The sequence below is a fragment of the Eptatretus burgeri genome, chromosome 9 (genome assembly GCF_056783735.1).
Source record: "Eptatretus burgeri isolate ZD-2024b chromosome 9, Ebu_testis_v1, whole genome shotgun sequence".
NCBI classification, from domain to species: domain Eukaryota; kingdom Metazoa; phylum Chordata; class Myxini; order Myxiniformes; family Myxinidae; genus Eptatretus; species Eptatretus burgeri.
Window position 1 is genome coordinate 56337990 of NC_140969.1, and position 15160 is coordinate 56353149.

Consider the following 15160-nt stretch of genomic DNA (forward strand, 5'->3'; position numbering starts at 1 on the left):
TAAATTTACAATTACAACTCAGGATTATTAGGTATACCTGGAGCTTCAGAAAGCACAAAAAATTCACTTATTGATCGCTCTCTCTCCAATTACATTTCATACGTATGCTGACAATGGACCATCATGGTCTCTGAGAGGTTATTGTGATGTCACCCCTTCTCTTACACATTGTCTTTAGTCTCAGGAGATAGATGTGATGTTGCCGGAAGTTCATCATAGCTTTTGAACCAGTAGCACTCTGAGTCCGGTGTTGCATTCGGACATTCCAACTGCAAGAAGATATTCCCTTCGTCGTCAACATTCAGCTTAACATCGTGTGAACCTGCAACCACCACAAATAAATTATGGGCAATCTATTTCCGATAAGCACAAAATCATGGATTTTGCCCCCCCCCCACCCCAATCTCTCACAAATGTCTCTTTTTTTGGTGTCACCTTATTCCTATTTCCTCTAAACCCCCTTTCATGTCTTTCCCCAACTATTGCCATACTCCGATATTCTCCATTTTCTGTGATATTCTTCAGTCTTCTGTTCCCTTTATTCATCTAAATGTTTTCAATTCAGCTCCTCAGACAAGCATTACATAATAAACACAAGCAGAAGTAAAAGTCTCCCCCCCCCCACTCCATCCTCAAAATAATCAGTATAATGCTGCACCAGTGAATCAGCCCAGAATTCTACCACGTCCATCCATTGTTACATGCTTCATGGCGGTAGGTGAGCTTTTGACTTTGGTAAAAAATAAAATAAAATAAAATAAATCACATTTTTGGCTCTTAAGCCGGGATTCAACAAAAAGCTAAACCTTTTGACTTGCCCTCATGACTGGCGTTTTGGGGGGAAATTCTTGTTTTCAAACTCACTTTGATCAATTGTATTTTGCTTCAGACCTCTAAATTCCAAACATTTGCTTCAGAAGTAAGAACTCTTAATTCCAATCTTTAACAGATTTGTAATTGGAAATTTTCTGCAGTTGGACATGTTATAAATGCTGGAAGGAAATGATACTCCCGAGAAAACCAAAATTCAACATATTTCTTCCAAAGTTGTCCAATTACTCCTCCATCATCCAAAAAAATTGAAGCTAATTTTACCAATTTAGGAACCTCATTTTCCAGCAGGGCTTTTTCAACCACAAGTTTAAACCAATACAACATAAAGCTTAGGTCTTTCTTGGGCCTTGGCTTTCAGAAGAGCTTTAAAGTAAAATTCCTCACTCATTGTGCCCAAGTGATCAGGTGAAATTCATCATGTTGAAGGTAAAGTTAAATGTCTCTTTGCTTGTGCGGTTAAGGATTGTGATTCCATTATCCTTACTGTCATACAGACACACCTGCAGGTGTAACAGCCTTCACTGGCTCACTGGGGAGAGAAGGCCAGCCGGTGCCAGATTGGTTCTCTGCGCAGATCCGAAAGCGGTAAGTGTTTCCCTCCTGTAAACCTGTGACCTACACAGCAGCAAAGGAAACCAAAGAAAGGTGATAAACATGTAAAGTTAATTCGTTAATGTCACACAACATGCTGGCTTTGCACATCATCAACCTTCCTTTGTCATTGCCAATTCAAAATCCCAGAAAGCCATTTCAAGTACTATCATGGGTGAACCATTCATATAGGATTACAGAGGTTAAAAAGCTCATTTGCAACTTTGGAAGGGTGATAAATGCTGCGTATAAGAAACACGACACACCATCCCATAAGGGAATAAAGAAAATAATTTTTAAAAATCCTTGAAGTATAAATATACTTGGACAGCAAATCAAATCTAGATCCTGACACCATTATATTACAAGATAAAGCTTGGGTCATTCATTTCTCTTGCCTGCAAACTGAAAAGTTTTGCTGTTTCAAGGCAGTAAAACTGATGTCGATAATACATTAATTTTCTCTACGTTGTGCAAACCTCAAAAGCATGAGCCAGCACTGAATTCCAGATTTGACACCAAGGAGCAACCTGAAAACTTCAATCCAGCCTAGGTCAGTCAATGAAGGACAATGCTCTCTTTCAACCCCTGTTAAGGGGTGTTTGGCATGTTTGCCATGCTTGGAAAGTTCAGATTGGCAAAATTGAGCAGCAATGGGAATTAAACCAACACCAGCCAGCAGAGAAAGAAGCAAGTGTTTAATCGCTCGACCAAACCGCCACGATTACCAATGTGCAACTACCTTAAAGTACTTTTTGTTGATAGACTTTGCAGTGACACGTTTCCACTGGCCCAAGCTGGGCTCATCGGTCATTTCCACATGGTAGCCGCTGACCGGGCTTTCGCCGTTGTACACAGGTGGCTTCCACAAAACCACTACAGAGTCATTTCTAACTTCAGTGAAGGTGACATCATATGGAGGGCCTGTTGGAGAAACATGCTTAAAGTCAGGCAGTAAATCGAGCTTTTTCATTCCAATTATACATTATGATGCGACAATCATATGGCAAAATATACGACGCTGTATATTACAAATGATGTACTTCTATACCTGGACACTTGACATGAAACGTACATTTTAAAAATGTGAAGAAAACAAACAAACATCTGAATTACTCCAGCCAGTATGCCTCAGCAGTCAGACAGAAATATCAATGGTTTTGAGGGTGAGAGAATGCACCATTATACTCTTGGAAGAGTTATACCAAAACTTGGCCTTCAATATGACCATATACCTGTAACTTGATTTCACAGATGGCATGAATAGTAATCCGACTTCTTTATCATCAATAAAATATATTATGGAATTCATTGTTGGAGCAAGTATGGTGACTGATGCGAGAAACATGCGTTTCATGAAAAACTTTATTTCAAATGCTGAGTAATGGATTAAAATAATAATAAAATATGCATATATATATATATATATATATATATATATATATATATATATATATATATATATAAAACTGACACACACACACACACACACACACACACACACACACACACACACACACACACACACACACACACACACACACACACACACACACACACACACACACACGTTAATAGTAGTAGACCATCTGTGGGCAGGTGTATAGACAGGTGGCCTGAAATGAAAACCATAATTCAGGCAAAGAGAGAGCTCTCGGGTTCTGTGACCGTCTTAATGGCTTCCATTTAACCTATCGCCCTGCTAAATGTCGCATTGCTTAATCATCAAAATCGTAACACAATAATTACAAAGAGTGTAATTATTGAGTTAATTTGCGAATAATATTGACTGAGTACCATCTTGTCCTCTCTGGCGACTCTCTCAACGTCAATGTATCAAGCTAAATACACCACCTTGTCCCTGTCTTGACCACCTTTTCCACCTCAACTTTTATGAGGCAATGCCTCTGCATCTAATGTTTTATCAAATTCCAAGTTGCCCTGGATTATTTTGTTATAATCCCTACACCTGTTATCAACTCAGGTACCACCAACAATTCTAGTCACATGCAAACAAGTTATTCTATTTTTGGGTTGTGCCTTATTGACCTCAACACAGAATTTTATTTTGGTAAATACACCGTTGAGTTGGAAAAACCTTCCTTTCCTTATGTGTGATAAAAAAATTTTGGTAAACATAGTCGAGGCTCATGGAAGAGCTCAAATTAGTACACTTAATGGAGCAGTTGAGAAAAACACCAACAGCAGAGTTGAAGGTCAAGATGGAGGCAGACTTGAATAAACAATAGGTATGGGTAGGAATGAGGGGTAGCAGAGGATGCATAAGGTGGACAACATGGATACAGAAGGAAACTCTCAGGAGGGAAGATGAAAATTTTGGAAAGAAGATAAACTATGCTGGGGTATAAACGAGGGTAAAAAATAGAACATGGTTTTGGATTGGGGACAATCTGAGATGGTAGTGAACAGCTGTCTTTAAGACCTGGAGGGAAGAATAAGATTGAAGAGAATGTCAAAGTTGGTTCCACAGGTGGGAAAAAAGAGGAACGAAAAAGCAGAGGTGAGCAGTGATTCTGGATTCCAGTAGTTTAAGAAGAAGGCGATTGGAGTGGAGGGGGGGGGGGGCACGGAAAGAGTTGAGGGTGCAAGGCCAGAAAGAAGGCAGTAGAAAAACGAGAGACAACCAACCTGTTTGCAGTGGCACAGTGATAGACCTGGACTCAACATTATTATAGGAAATTCCAATAATCTTGAAAGCTTTTGTTTCGTAAGAGGCGACCAGGGTTGCGTCAGGAAGGGCATCCGGCGTAAAACGTGCCAAATCACAATGCGGATCATACGGATGATCCGCTGTGGTGACCCCGAACGGGAGCAGCTGAAAGAAGAAGAAGAGGAGAAGATATATATATATATATATATATATATATATATATATATATATATATATATATATATATATATATATATATATATATATATATATATATATATATATTACTCAAGCAGAAATACCCATCATCGCCCGACAGCACAGTCACCACGGACAAAATTGGTGATGAATGCTTTTTCCCATTGTCGCAGGCTGACCAGGTGTCTTGTATGTTACAGGATTGTCTTGTTTCATACTTTTCCCGGATGCCATTTGTGTCCATGCCGTGTCCCACCGTCATGCCTGTGAGGTGCTGATGTCCATCCCCAATGGATGGGGGATTGTGGAGGGGGAGGAGGGGGGAGGGGAGTGTGGGATGGTGGTGGGTATTGTGGGGTGATGATTGATGGTGGAGGGGGGGGTGTGGGATAGTGGTGGGTATTGTGGATCTCTCAATCATGGCAGATAACCACAGGCTCGAGCCATTTCTGTTTCTCTGTTGTTTCATAACAGTGCTCTGTAACATGTTCTGAGCACAAAAGCAACCATTTTGTTGGCCCGATCCACACGGGTATTTCAGACAAACCTCATCCAATTTCTGGCAAATTTAGGGTGTTTCGGCCATTTGTAGCATGAACCATCTCGGTTTGTATGACTACAACCACAAAGGATGCATCAACTCGTCAAATTGGTGGAAAATCGAAAAGTATTTGCCGTATAAGTTAAATTGTACTGCGATGTAACCTGTACACAGTACGGATCTGGTGGTCAACTTCCTAGGTGTGACATCACGGCTTTCTGAAGTAGAAGATTTTGACTATCAATTGCAAATTTACCTACTTTATAATTCAGAAATCGGAAAAAGATGCATCATATTTATTTTGTAGGGTATCAAGGGATATATTAGTGTCGAGGTGGTCTGAGCATTTGGGTTCCCTTTTAAGATAGAACACTTAGTATTACGGGCCTTGTCTGATCGCAGTAGTTGTGTGTATTCCAGTTGAGAGCTTTGCAGATATGTAACTATATCCACAATGAGAATCTTGTAGGTCATATCTTGCTGCAACATCCCTCTGTCACATTAAATTGTCTTAGCAGACAAAGATAGTTGACATGCAGTATGCTTGCAGGCGATGCATTCTATGGCAGCTTATCAGCTTTCTTGGTTAATCAAAATCTACCTGAAACTAAATAGTGACCAATTAATGACACCAACATTATATTTGATGACTGCTATTGCCAGTGTATTGATTGCAATGGTATTGTTCATAAAATTCAGCCACCTTTGCAAAACTAGTCAAATTATTCTATCATAATCTTTTCTTATCCTCTTTCTCATCTTGGCATCTTATATTCCATCAATCTCTTTTTGCATACTTATTTATTATATATAAATGTCACCTCATATTCCAGCTCACTGAGAGCTATTTTTGTCCAAACAAAATTCCATTCAATGTTTTGCTGAACTGGCTGACGATGACTAGTTCATCACGGAGATGTGATTTGTTCTTGGCATATAATTTCAAATCATCCAATTTGAGGTCAGTGTCGCTTGTGATTCTTTGTTTTATATCCACCGTCATTGTCATTGAAATATCTGCTAGGGCGGTGCAATGGATAAACAGAATGGTGACCGATTTCCCTGGTATGTGCTGCTCTTCATCCTTATCCCTTCTCTTTGCAACAAGCAAAATGGATGATATCGTGTTCAATTTGTTTCCCATCTCTGCAATGATTCCTTTATGAATGCCTGTACTGTTAGCTGGAGCTTGAAGATATACAGCCTTTTCAATCCAGCCATGGGATACACGATCTAAGGCTTTCTTGTCGTCAATCCATGCATCTTTCTATTTCTGCACTCCTCCATGATAATCTTGTTCATCAACATATAGTCTATTATAAGTATAATTATTATAATTATGCATTGTTATGTTTTTTGTAGAATAATTTTGCTCAAAATAAAGCTGCTTGAAAGATTGAGGAAAGATAACACATTGATAGTGGAAAGCTGGACTGCTCAATGTTTCCAAGTTTAGACGAAGGGCTGCAAAACTCTGCTCAGCAAACCTCACATAAGATAGCGATAGACAACGTTGTTCTTCTTGACCTTGGTTGTAAAAGAGGCTGGAAGGACATGCTTAGCAGTATTTCCCAAGAGGTGGGGGAAATATTTGGAACTCGTCTGTGTGGTTATCAAATTGAAAGGTGTTGAAGACATCTTGAACTTTCTGAAATCAGCATATGGAGATGCTGCTTAATCTTTCTGTTGCTGACATGAAATACTTTATAGCATAAAATGGAATCATCCACTAAAGGAACAGATGGTTGTCCAGGAAAGCAGAAAGATTATTTATGTAAAGCAGGAAGAGAATTGGTCCCAGGATGCTACCTCGAAGGACGCCAGCCTTGAAGAGATCAAAAGTAATGAAGTCATTGACAGCAAGTGGCTGTTTCTGGGTGTACACAAAGATTTTAAGCCAATAATAATAATTTCAGTAATAATAATAATATTTATCACAATTTTTACACATTGTATTTGCCTAATGATAGTTGGGGTGATGTTGATAAGTTAGTTATGGCACCCTGGCTAATTTTCAGGAGCATTTTCAGGTGTTGCAGAAGCAGTTATATGGCAAGTGAGTCTACTGGGTGGTTTGCCATTGCCTTCCCCATGATAGTAGACAAGACAGGAAATTGTAATTTAGCCAAAGTGCAAGTATGCAATACCCTACTCTTTCAAGGGGATCTTTAATGTCAACTATTAGGAAATGTTGAAAGATGGGACCCTGGCTGAACAGCCATTGTGGCAGAGTGCACTCATTCATGCAACGCCCTGCCTGTGAAATACCAGCATGACACTTCATAGTTGGGTCGGGATTCAAACGTTAACAAGACAGTTCAAACGCGTTTTCCACCTTTGACCTATCCTGTCGGAGTTGCGGGTGACCTATAACATGTATTGGTCTCCAAAATTTTCATTTACAATATGGTGGGTAATAAAATTTACAGCTTTTGAAGAGACTTTCAAAAACAATTCTGAAGTTTCATGTCGTTTTGCCTTGTTTTAGCTTTCTCCTACGATGTTATCCAAGGCTACAGGAATTTTAACCACCTGGTTCGGGGAACTTCCATTCTTCACAAGTGAACGTGTCGCTTGCATCAGATGTGGAACCAACCCCGGCGATGTTCCCTGCCCTTATATGGAACTTGTACTGCGCACCTTCTTTCAAATCATGAACCTGCAAGGACAAAGAGGTCACGTTAGACAATTACTATCGCTAAATGAACTACTACCCACAAACAAGTGTTACATAATTTATTAAGCGGCAGTTGGAATTTTTTTTTCAAAAGATTAATGAGACTATCTTTGTAAGCAACTGTGTACAAGAATTTTGTGTGATTATCTTTGTTGGCATGAAAGCACAATGCATAATTTTCATGACGGTAAGCAGCTTATAATTCCAGTATGACTTTGTGCGATGAGAAACTTTTTACTTGTTTTATATAAATGTAGATAATCAGAAGTTAACAAAAAAAAAAAGAGCAGCTTCATTTTAAAATGTTTGAGAAGAAAAAACGAAGGTGAAACAATAGATGATTATCTCAACACTCATTAAGCAGACATTTCCTGAGAGTGCTCTGCCTATGCAAGTCCTTTATTGGCACGAGTCAGTTTTCACATGGCATGGTAAGCATGTGCATAACACCATGTAATTCTTATTTTCAATGCAAGCCAGAATTCTCCCATTCCACCTTATCCCCATGGACACAATGAATTCTAAAACCTGGGTCTCATCAGCTTCAGCAAATGGGAGGCTAAGCCGTAAGGGCAGCATCTCCTCCCGCTGCAGATTAGATCAGGGGTTTCTCAGGTGTTCCCCTTTCTATTTTGTACACACACAAAAAAATTAAATTAAATTTTAAAAAAAATCTGTGAGGGATGAGCAAACAAACGATAATATAAGCCATACTTTAGCTTTTTTGTACTGTATACATATATTGAGATCAGACCCCATTACTGTAGTAGGTACCAGAAAGCATGTGCCACACTAGTTATTGCTGTATGCATCCTAATCAACAGGAAATGCCTGCCACACATGAACCTGTCTGTGGTACACAAAACAGTTCTGGGAGCAGCCAGGAAATTTAAATTAAAAAAGGATATTCTGGCTAAACAGTTGCATATGTTCCGCCTATTAGGCATGAGCTTATGAGAGCTACAGCCCCTTTCAACTCCGTGGGATTGTACTGCAGCCAATACCGAGAAAATAATTTAAATCTCAATTTGATAGACCAGTACACCCAAGAGATGGAACATCTGCTCAAGCCTAGTAGGTGGAGCCTATCCGGATTGGATTAGTCTATAACATTGAGAATTAAATTATCTTCCCAGTATTGGCTGCGGTAGAACCCTAAGGAGATGTAGGGGGATGCAGCTCTGCTAAACTCATGAATAATAGGTGGAACCGATGCAACTGTTTTGCCAGAAGTGCATGTTTTTAATTTAAAATGTTCCTGGCTACTGCCAGAACTATTTTGTAGACCACAGTCAGTTAAATATGTCACAGGTATTTCCTGTTGGTCAGGATGTATGCAGCAATAACTGGTGTGACACTTGCTTCCTGGTACCCACTCGTGAAATGGGGTCTGATCTCGAATTAATGTGTTATAGGGTTTGTCCAGTTCACTCCAGGGAGGAGCTTAAACTCCATGCTGACAACTCTGATTGCGAAGTGCACCAATTGCATGATCATGCATTTTGGCCCTTCCGGGTTAGGATGTGTGTGTTTGATTGACCATGGACTTCAGCCTTTGGGGTGAGGTGCATGTGTATGCTCACGAGACTGTTTGGACTGTGTACCTTGGCCGTGGGGGTCTGGTGTGCATCTCAAGCTGTTTTAATGTTTTGATTATATTTTTACCTTTTTTTGATTAAAATACAAACAAACAAAAAAACGCAGAGCCATAAGACATGGGGGCCTACTCTGATTGAAGAGTGGTCCAATTGTATAACCATGCATTCTGGCACTTCAGGGTTAGAATATTTGTGTTTGATTGATCATGTGCTTCAGCCTTCGGGCTGAGGTGCAAGTGCATGTTCCTGGGACAGTCTTGTTGGACTGCGTACTTTGGTCGTGGGGTTAAAGTACACGTCCCAAGCTCTGTTTGAGTGTTTTGATTTCCCCCCCCCCCTCTTATGTAAAACTAGCATGGATTGGCTCACTATGCTCGCCTCTCCAGATGTCGTAACAGAGATTTACATTACAGATTTGCTGTGTAGTCACGATTTATACCAATCATAATACAAACATTTCCTTTGTACAAATGTATTTGTAATATTGATGACATTGTTACGGGAATCCGCCGCGTTCGGCTTGCGGACGTCCATTCTCGCCAAATCGCGGTCGCACGCCCATCGAAGGCCATAATCCAGTCGTGACTTTCCGGAGCAAACCCGAAATCCAGTCACGGAAGCCTTAACGCATCATCAACTAGCCAATTATTTTGTCCACGCGCTACAGGGTGGATCGCTGAATTATCGATGTACCTAATTATTCGCGCGGACAGAAATACCGGGAGTTTATACCTCGACGGGACTTGTACAAAAACGAGCCGCTTAAGCGTGCTCGTTTCGTGTGCGAAGCCGAGCGGTTTTAAATCGCCAAATCCCGTCGGACCAAATGATCACTTTTATTTATCGGCCTTAATAGCCAGTTAATTCCCGATACATGCCATGGCAGTCAATACAGGAAAGGGACGCAACGAGCAGGTTCACGTTCAACAATGGGGGCATTAATTTGCAGTCGGCATGCAGTCGATGAATGAGGGGGTGGGGACAAGACACGAGCAAAAACATACAGCCGAGTTCTATTTGGAATGTACAAGCACGTACTTACTAACAATTCTACTTAGAGACAAGGCACCACAGACTTTCATACAAAAACCCAAGAAAGAAAAGACACGGGCTCGTAAGCCTTTAATATTCCTCAGAACTGGGATGACCGAAAGGCGCCGAGAGGCCGGGCAGGTTACCTCGCCGCCCTGGTGACGACTCGATGGTCTTCGGATCGGCGACCCTTGGTGTGGTGCGTCGCAAATGCGCCAGTCGCTTGGGCGGCTTGACGAGCAGCTCGGTCGGCCTCGGTGGCCCGGCTTCGTCACGGCCCCTTTTTGGCGAGCCTGGTCGGCGATGCTTCAGAGGAGCGAACGGGCCCCTTGCTCTTTCAGAGTTGATGCTCCTCTCGACCCCGTTCACTCCTCGGCGTCGCCCGACCGTATCAGGGCTGTCTGCCCGGACCCCCACGCTCCGATGCTGCCACAAGCTCCAACGACTCCAGGCCCAACCGGGGAACGACCCGTCGAACAACCACCTCCGCTCGCCAGCATCACCACCAACTGCTCCACCACCAACTTCCCTGTCGGCATCCCAACATGGCTTTTTAAAGCCCCGAGGGGAGAAGCCGCTGTAGGCTTCGCCACCCGAAATCGGCGCCTTCCCCCTTTCACCTTTGAAGCTTCACCCCAGGCTGGCTCCGCCCCTATATATATATATATATATATATATATATATATATATATATATATATATATATATATATATATATATATATATATATATTGTTGCGAATTTGCGCCCGACGGCATGCAGATGGCCACGTAACTCGAATCGCGACTGCGTCGCCCACCGGACGGACAATTCAGTCGTGACCCTAGGGGAACTATCGCCCGGAGCCAGTCACGGGCGGGCCTTTCGACCTCACCACAATCGTGCCAATCGGCCACCCGCGAAGGATAGGGTTATTCGCCAAACTCGACTTTCCTAAGTACCCACGTGGATGGTAAACCGGGCGATCGTACCTCGCCGCAGGTCGACTCCGGACACGAGCCGCTTGGGCAGCCCGTTCCATACTATCGGGATAACCGAGCGGTGTTATCATCGACCTCGACGGTTCAGATTATTTACAGGGCGTTTTGCACCCACTACGAACCCTTTAGGTGAAGAAGGATGGAGGGTCAATAAAGAAAAGACGAAGCGAAACGGGAAAACAGTTCACACAACGCACATTTATTTCCCAGCACAAGGAAAGCACAAATATACAGCCATACAATCAAAATGCACATATAGCAACCAAAACAAAAGCAACAACGACGCAGAGTTACCACCGACTACGTGCACACACGGCAACACTTATACAGTTCTACTTTACAGACGGCGCCAACACACATTTACACAAAAGCAAAGGAAAGAAGCCACCCTCAGAGACAAGGGGGCAGACAGGCCTGTAGGCCAATTGTGCGCGTGACCTGGAGGAGCGGCCAGGTCCGCGAGACTGGGGGGGGGGGGGTCCTACCCGCGTCCTCGTGATGTGTTGGCGGGCAAGCCGCAGATGTGCCGCGTGGCTGTGCCCCGATTCCGTGCTCCTTGGCGGGTTTCGTTGGCACTACGTTTGGAGTGGGGTGGAAACGGGGCCCCCTTTTTGCACTATCTCAGCGTGGGGGAAAGGGGAATTGTTGATGCTCTGGGGGAGGAGAATGGCTGGCTGGTTTGGGTCCCGCGACGAGCGATCCCACACCGTGATCTCGTTGCCGACCGCCGTCCTTCTCGCCTCGGACTCGAGCTCCTTTTCCTCTTCCCACAACTCTTCTCAGCCGACTCCAGAACCCAACTCTCTCTTCCCCCGGCTCTCTTCCACTCTCCAACCAACACTGACTCACTCTGCCACGATTCGCTTTGCGCTCGCCGTTTTATAGGCTGGCAGGAGCAGCTAATATGCAAATATTCGGATCAGGATGACCTCGGGGGCGGAGCCACGCTCGCCCATTGGTCGGAGGAAACGGGGGCGTGAACCTCCCCTGATCCTAGAATTTGCATATATCGATTTCACACAGACGCTCCTGGAGGCAGGGCCAAGCCGCCCCACGCTTGCTAATTGGATGGAGGAGAAGTGGGCGTGTAGCGTTCTTGATCCGAATTTTCCCTCGGAAAGGCCGCTATTTGCGCTCGCGGCTCAGTGCGCTCGGCACCAATCGCCGAACGGGCTCGAGACAGCCCGACGTTCAGTGTTCACAGGTGGTGCGGGATTGACCGTAGAAGGAGAGAAGTGAAGGTGGTGGAGGGTTTTCGGTGGTGGTTGATGGTTATGGTGCCGTTGGGAATGGCGGTGATGCGATGTTTGCGGGATTGAGATGTGAAGGTCAAGGTCGTGGCTGTTGGCGTTGTTGTTGTTGTTGTTGTTGTTGTTGTCTGAGGGTTGGAGCATGGTTGTAGTTGGTGACGATGGCTGGCGTGGTGGTTAAGGTGGTTGTTGTGTGATGGCGGTTGAGACGTGGTTGGTTCAAAATAAAGATAGAACAGAAAAAACGCCGAACTCAATGGATCGCAGCCCGGATGAATCACATAAATTCCCTCTATACAACGGGTTTGGGCTAACTGCACATGTACTTGGAGATATCTCACCTACGGGCCCTTTATGGTGCAATGCGAATTTCCACAGCCGTAACAATATATATATATATATATATATATATATATATATATATATATATATATATATATATATATATATATATATATATATATATATATATATATATATATATAAACATACACACATGTCTACATTTGGTGTCGGACTATGTCCAATGGAGATAGGAGTTTTCATAACACTCCATGTTTCAATTTACCCGCTGATCACATCATGTGCCTTGAGGTTGAATGGTTTGCATTCGTGGGAACAATTGTCTGGGTGGCAGACGGATGGTTGTTCTTTGCGGATTATGCGGTTTTACCGTGTGAGAATTAATCCGCAGCGATGCGCACCATAACAGTCAGGAGTTGCGTCTGTTGTTTCAACGACGAATGTGGTCATCATTGGTGAGATATACCTTCCTGATGAGGGCAAATAAGCCCAAAGTTCGGATAGGGGGCTCCATTTGATGCGAAACTGACGCTGACCATGTAATCCTTGTTTGTTTGACAGAGTCGCAAAGACAAGGCCGGATTGGAGGTGACGCCAACAGCTCCGGATTGGAGGTGGAGAATTTGGTGTGGGACGATGTTCAATGGAGATCAGGGGAGTGCTCGTCACACTCCTGTTTCGATATATATATGTACAGTATATGTATATATATATGTATATATATATATATACATATATATATACATATATATATATACATATATATATATACATATATATATATACATATATATATACATATATATATACATATATATATATACATATATATATATATACATATATATATATATACACATAGCATATATATATATATATATATATATATATATATATATATATATATATATATATATATATATATATATATATATATATATATATATATATATATATAGGGTCGCCAAAATAGGTGACCCTTTTTGTCAGTAATTCTGTCTGTTTGTTTGGATGTTTGGTCGTTTGTCATCAGCATAATTGGTAGTAAACGTGGGCGGATTTTGACCAAACTCGGGTGGTAGGTACATCTTATGACCTCGTGGTTTGGAAATTGTGATGGTTGCTCGGGACCCTTTGGTTCCCAAGCAACAACCGAAAAATCTTCAAAATCGATACCGTTCACGCGAAATCAATTCAGAAAGCCATTATCCCAGGTAGGGTTATAAAATTTGGCATGAATGATCTACATGTGATGCTCTATCAAATATATTCTGGTTTTTGTGATATATGGAATACTTTACCCGCAGCGCCCCCTACAATTAGGGTATGTGCGAAAATTGGTGAAAATTGAAGGCCCCCAAGCGACCAGGTGAGTGCATCGATACGAATGAAACTTTGCAGGTTCATGGTACTCAATGAGTACTGCAACTTTGCCTCAGGACATATTGACCAATTTCGCTTTGGACAGGGGCCAAAGGTCAATTAGTGGAAAAATTGATAATATGCGAGAGCTGGAGGTGCCTTCGCGCCAAATGCTACTCCTCCTAGGGTTATGGTCGGATGGTCATGAAAATTCACACAAATCGTCTGGAATACATTGTGCACAAACAGTCAAGCCGGATTTTCGATTTAGATCTTTGTTCACCCACAGCACCCCCTCGAACTTTGGGGATTTCCGATTTCAAACCGCATTTTCGGTACTTTTCATTCAAATGGATACCGAGTAGTTATCAGTAGATGGAACTGGATGAGATTTGATATGCATAATCTTAAGGTGATTCCCTATCCGCTATATGACACCCATTTTGCTCTATATCTTATAGTTTCCATGCTCGGTGACCCATCGCTGCCTCCCGGCTTGTGTGTGTATATGTATATATATATATATATATATATATATATATATATATATATATATATATATATATATATATATATATATATATATATATATATATATATATATATATATATATATATATATATATATATATATATATACATATATCGAACAGAGCATTTATTTCAGGTGGTTATGATAAAGTATCAGTTCTGCATTGACCACAGTTTCTCCCCATAAATATGTGGGTATGCATTGAAGGCTAAAGGCACAGATGACTTACAAAAAAGTTGTGAATAGCCCAGTACCACACATCTAGAGCCATAGACCAAATGGAAGTTTTAATCTCCACAGCCATGGAGATGTCTGAACAGGAAGTGGCACTACCTCATGCCTCACACACAAACTGAGAGCAGCATTCAACTCTGCTGAAGATACTGACTGGGGATAATCACCTTCAAGTCTTTCGCAGCCATGGCTGTATGACTGACAGTGCTAACTTATGGCCTCTTATGACTGAGTTGTTAGTTGATGGTAAATTGATAATGCCGAGATGCTTCTCCATAATCAAAGCTGTAAAGGAACAGTAAATATTTTCCACCATTGACACCAGAACTGACCATCACATAAGGAAGGACCAAAGCA

General features: G+C 42.1%; 1 protein-coding gene across 4 annotated transcripts in view; it reads right to left on the reverse strand.

Annotated features, from left to right (window-relative positions):
* LOC147020159 (myomesin-1-like) overlaps window positions 1–15160 on the reverse strand; it is a 218611-nt gene that overhangs the window by 72497 nt on the left and 130954 nt on the right. For all 4 annotated transcript variants that reach the window (XM_085895203.1, XM_085895202.1, XM_085895201.1 and 1 more), the window contains 4 exons: window positions 7368–7494; window positions 2168–2349; window positions 1335–1449; window positions 166–322 (listed from right to left, as the gene is read on the reverse strand). In XM_085895203.1, coding sequence (XP_085751329.1) covers window positions 166–322; window positions 1335–1449; window positions 2168–2349; window positions 7368–7494 — 581 coding nt within the window. The remainder of the gene's footprint in view (window positions 1–165; window positions 323–1334; window positions 1450–2167; window positions 2350–7367; window positions 7495–15160) is intronic.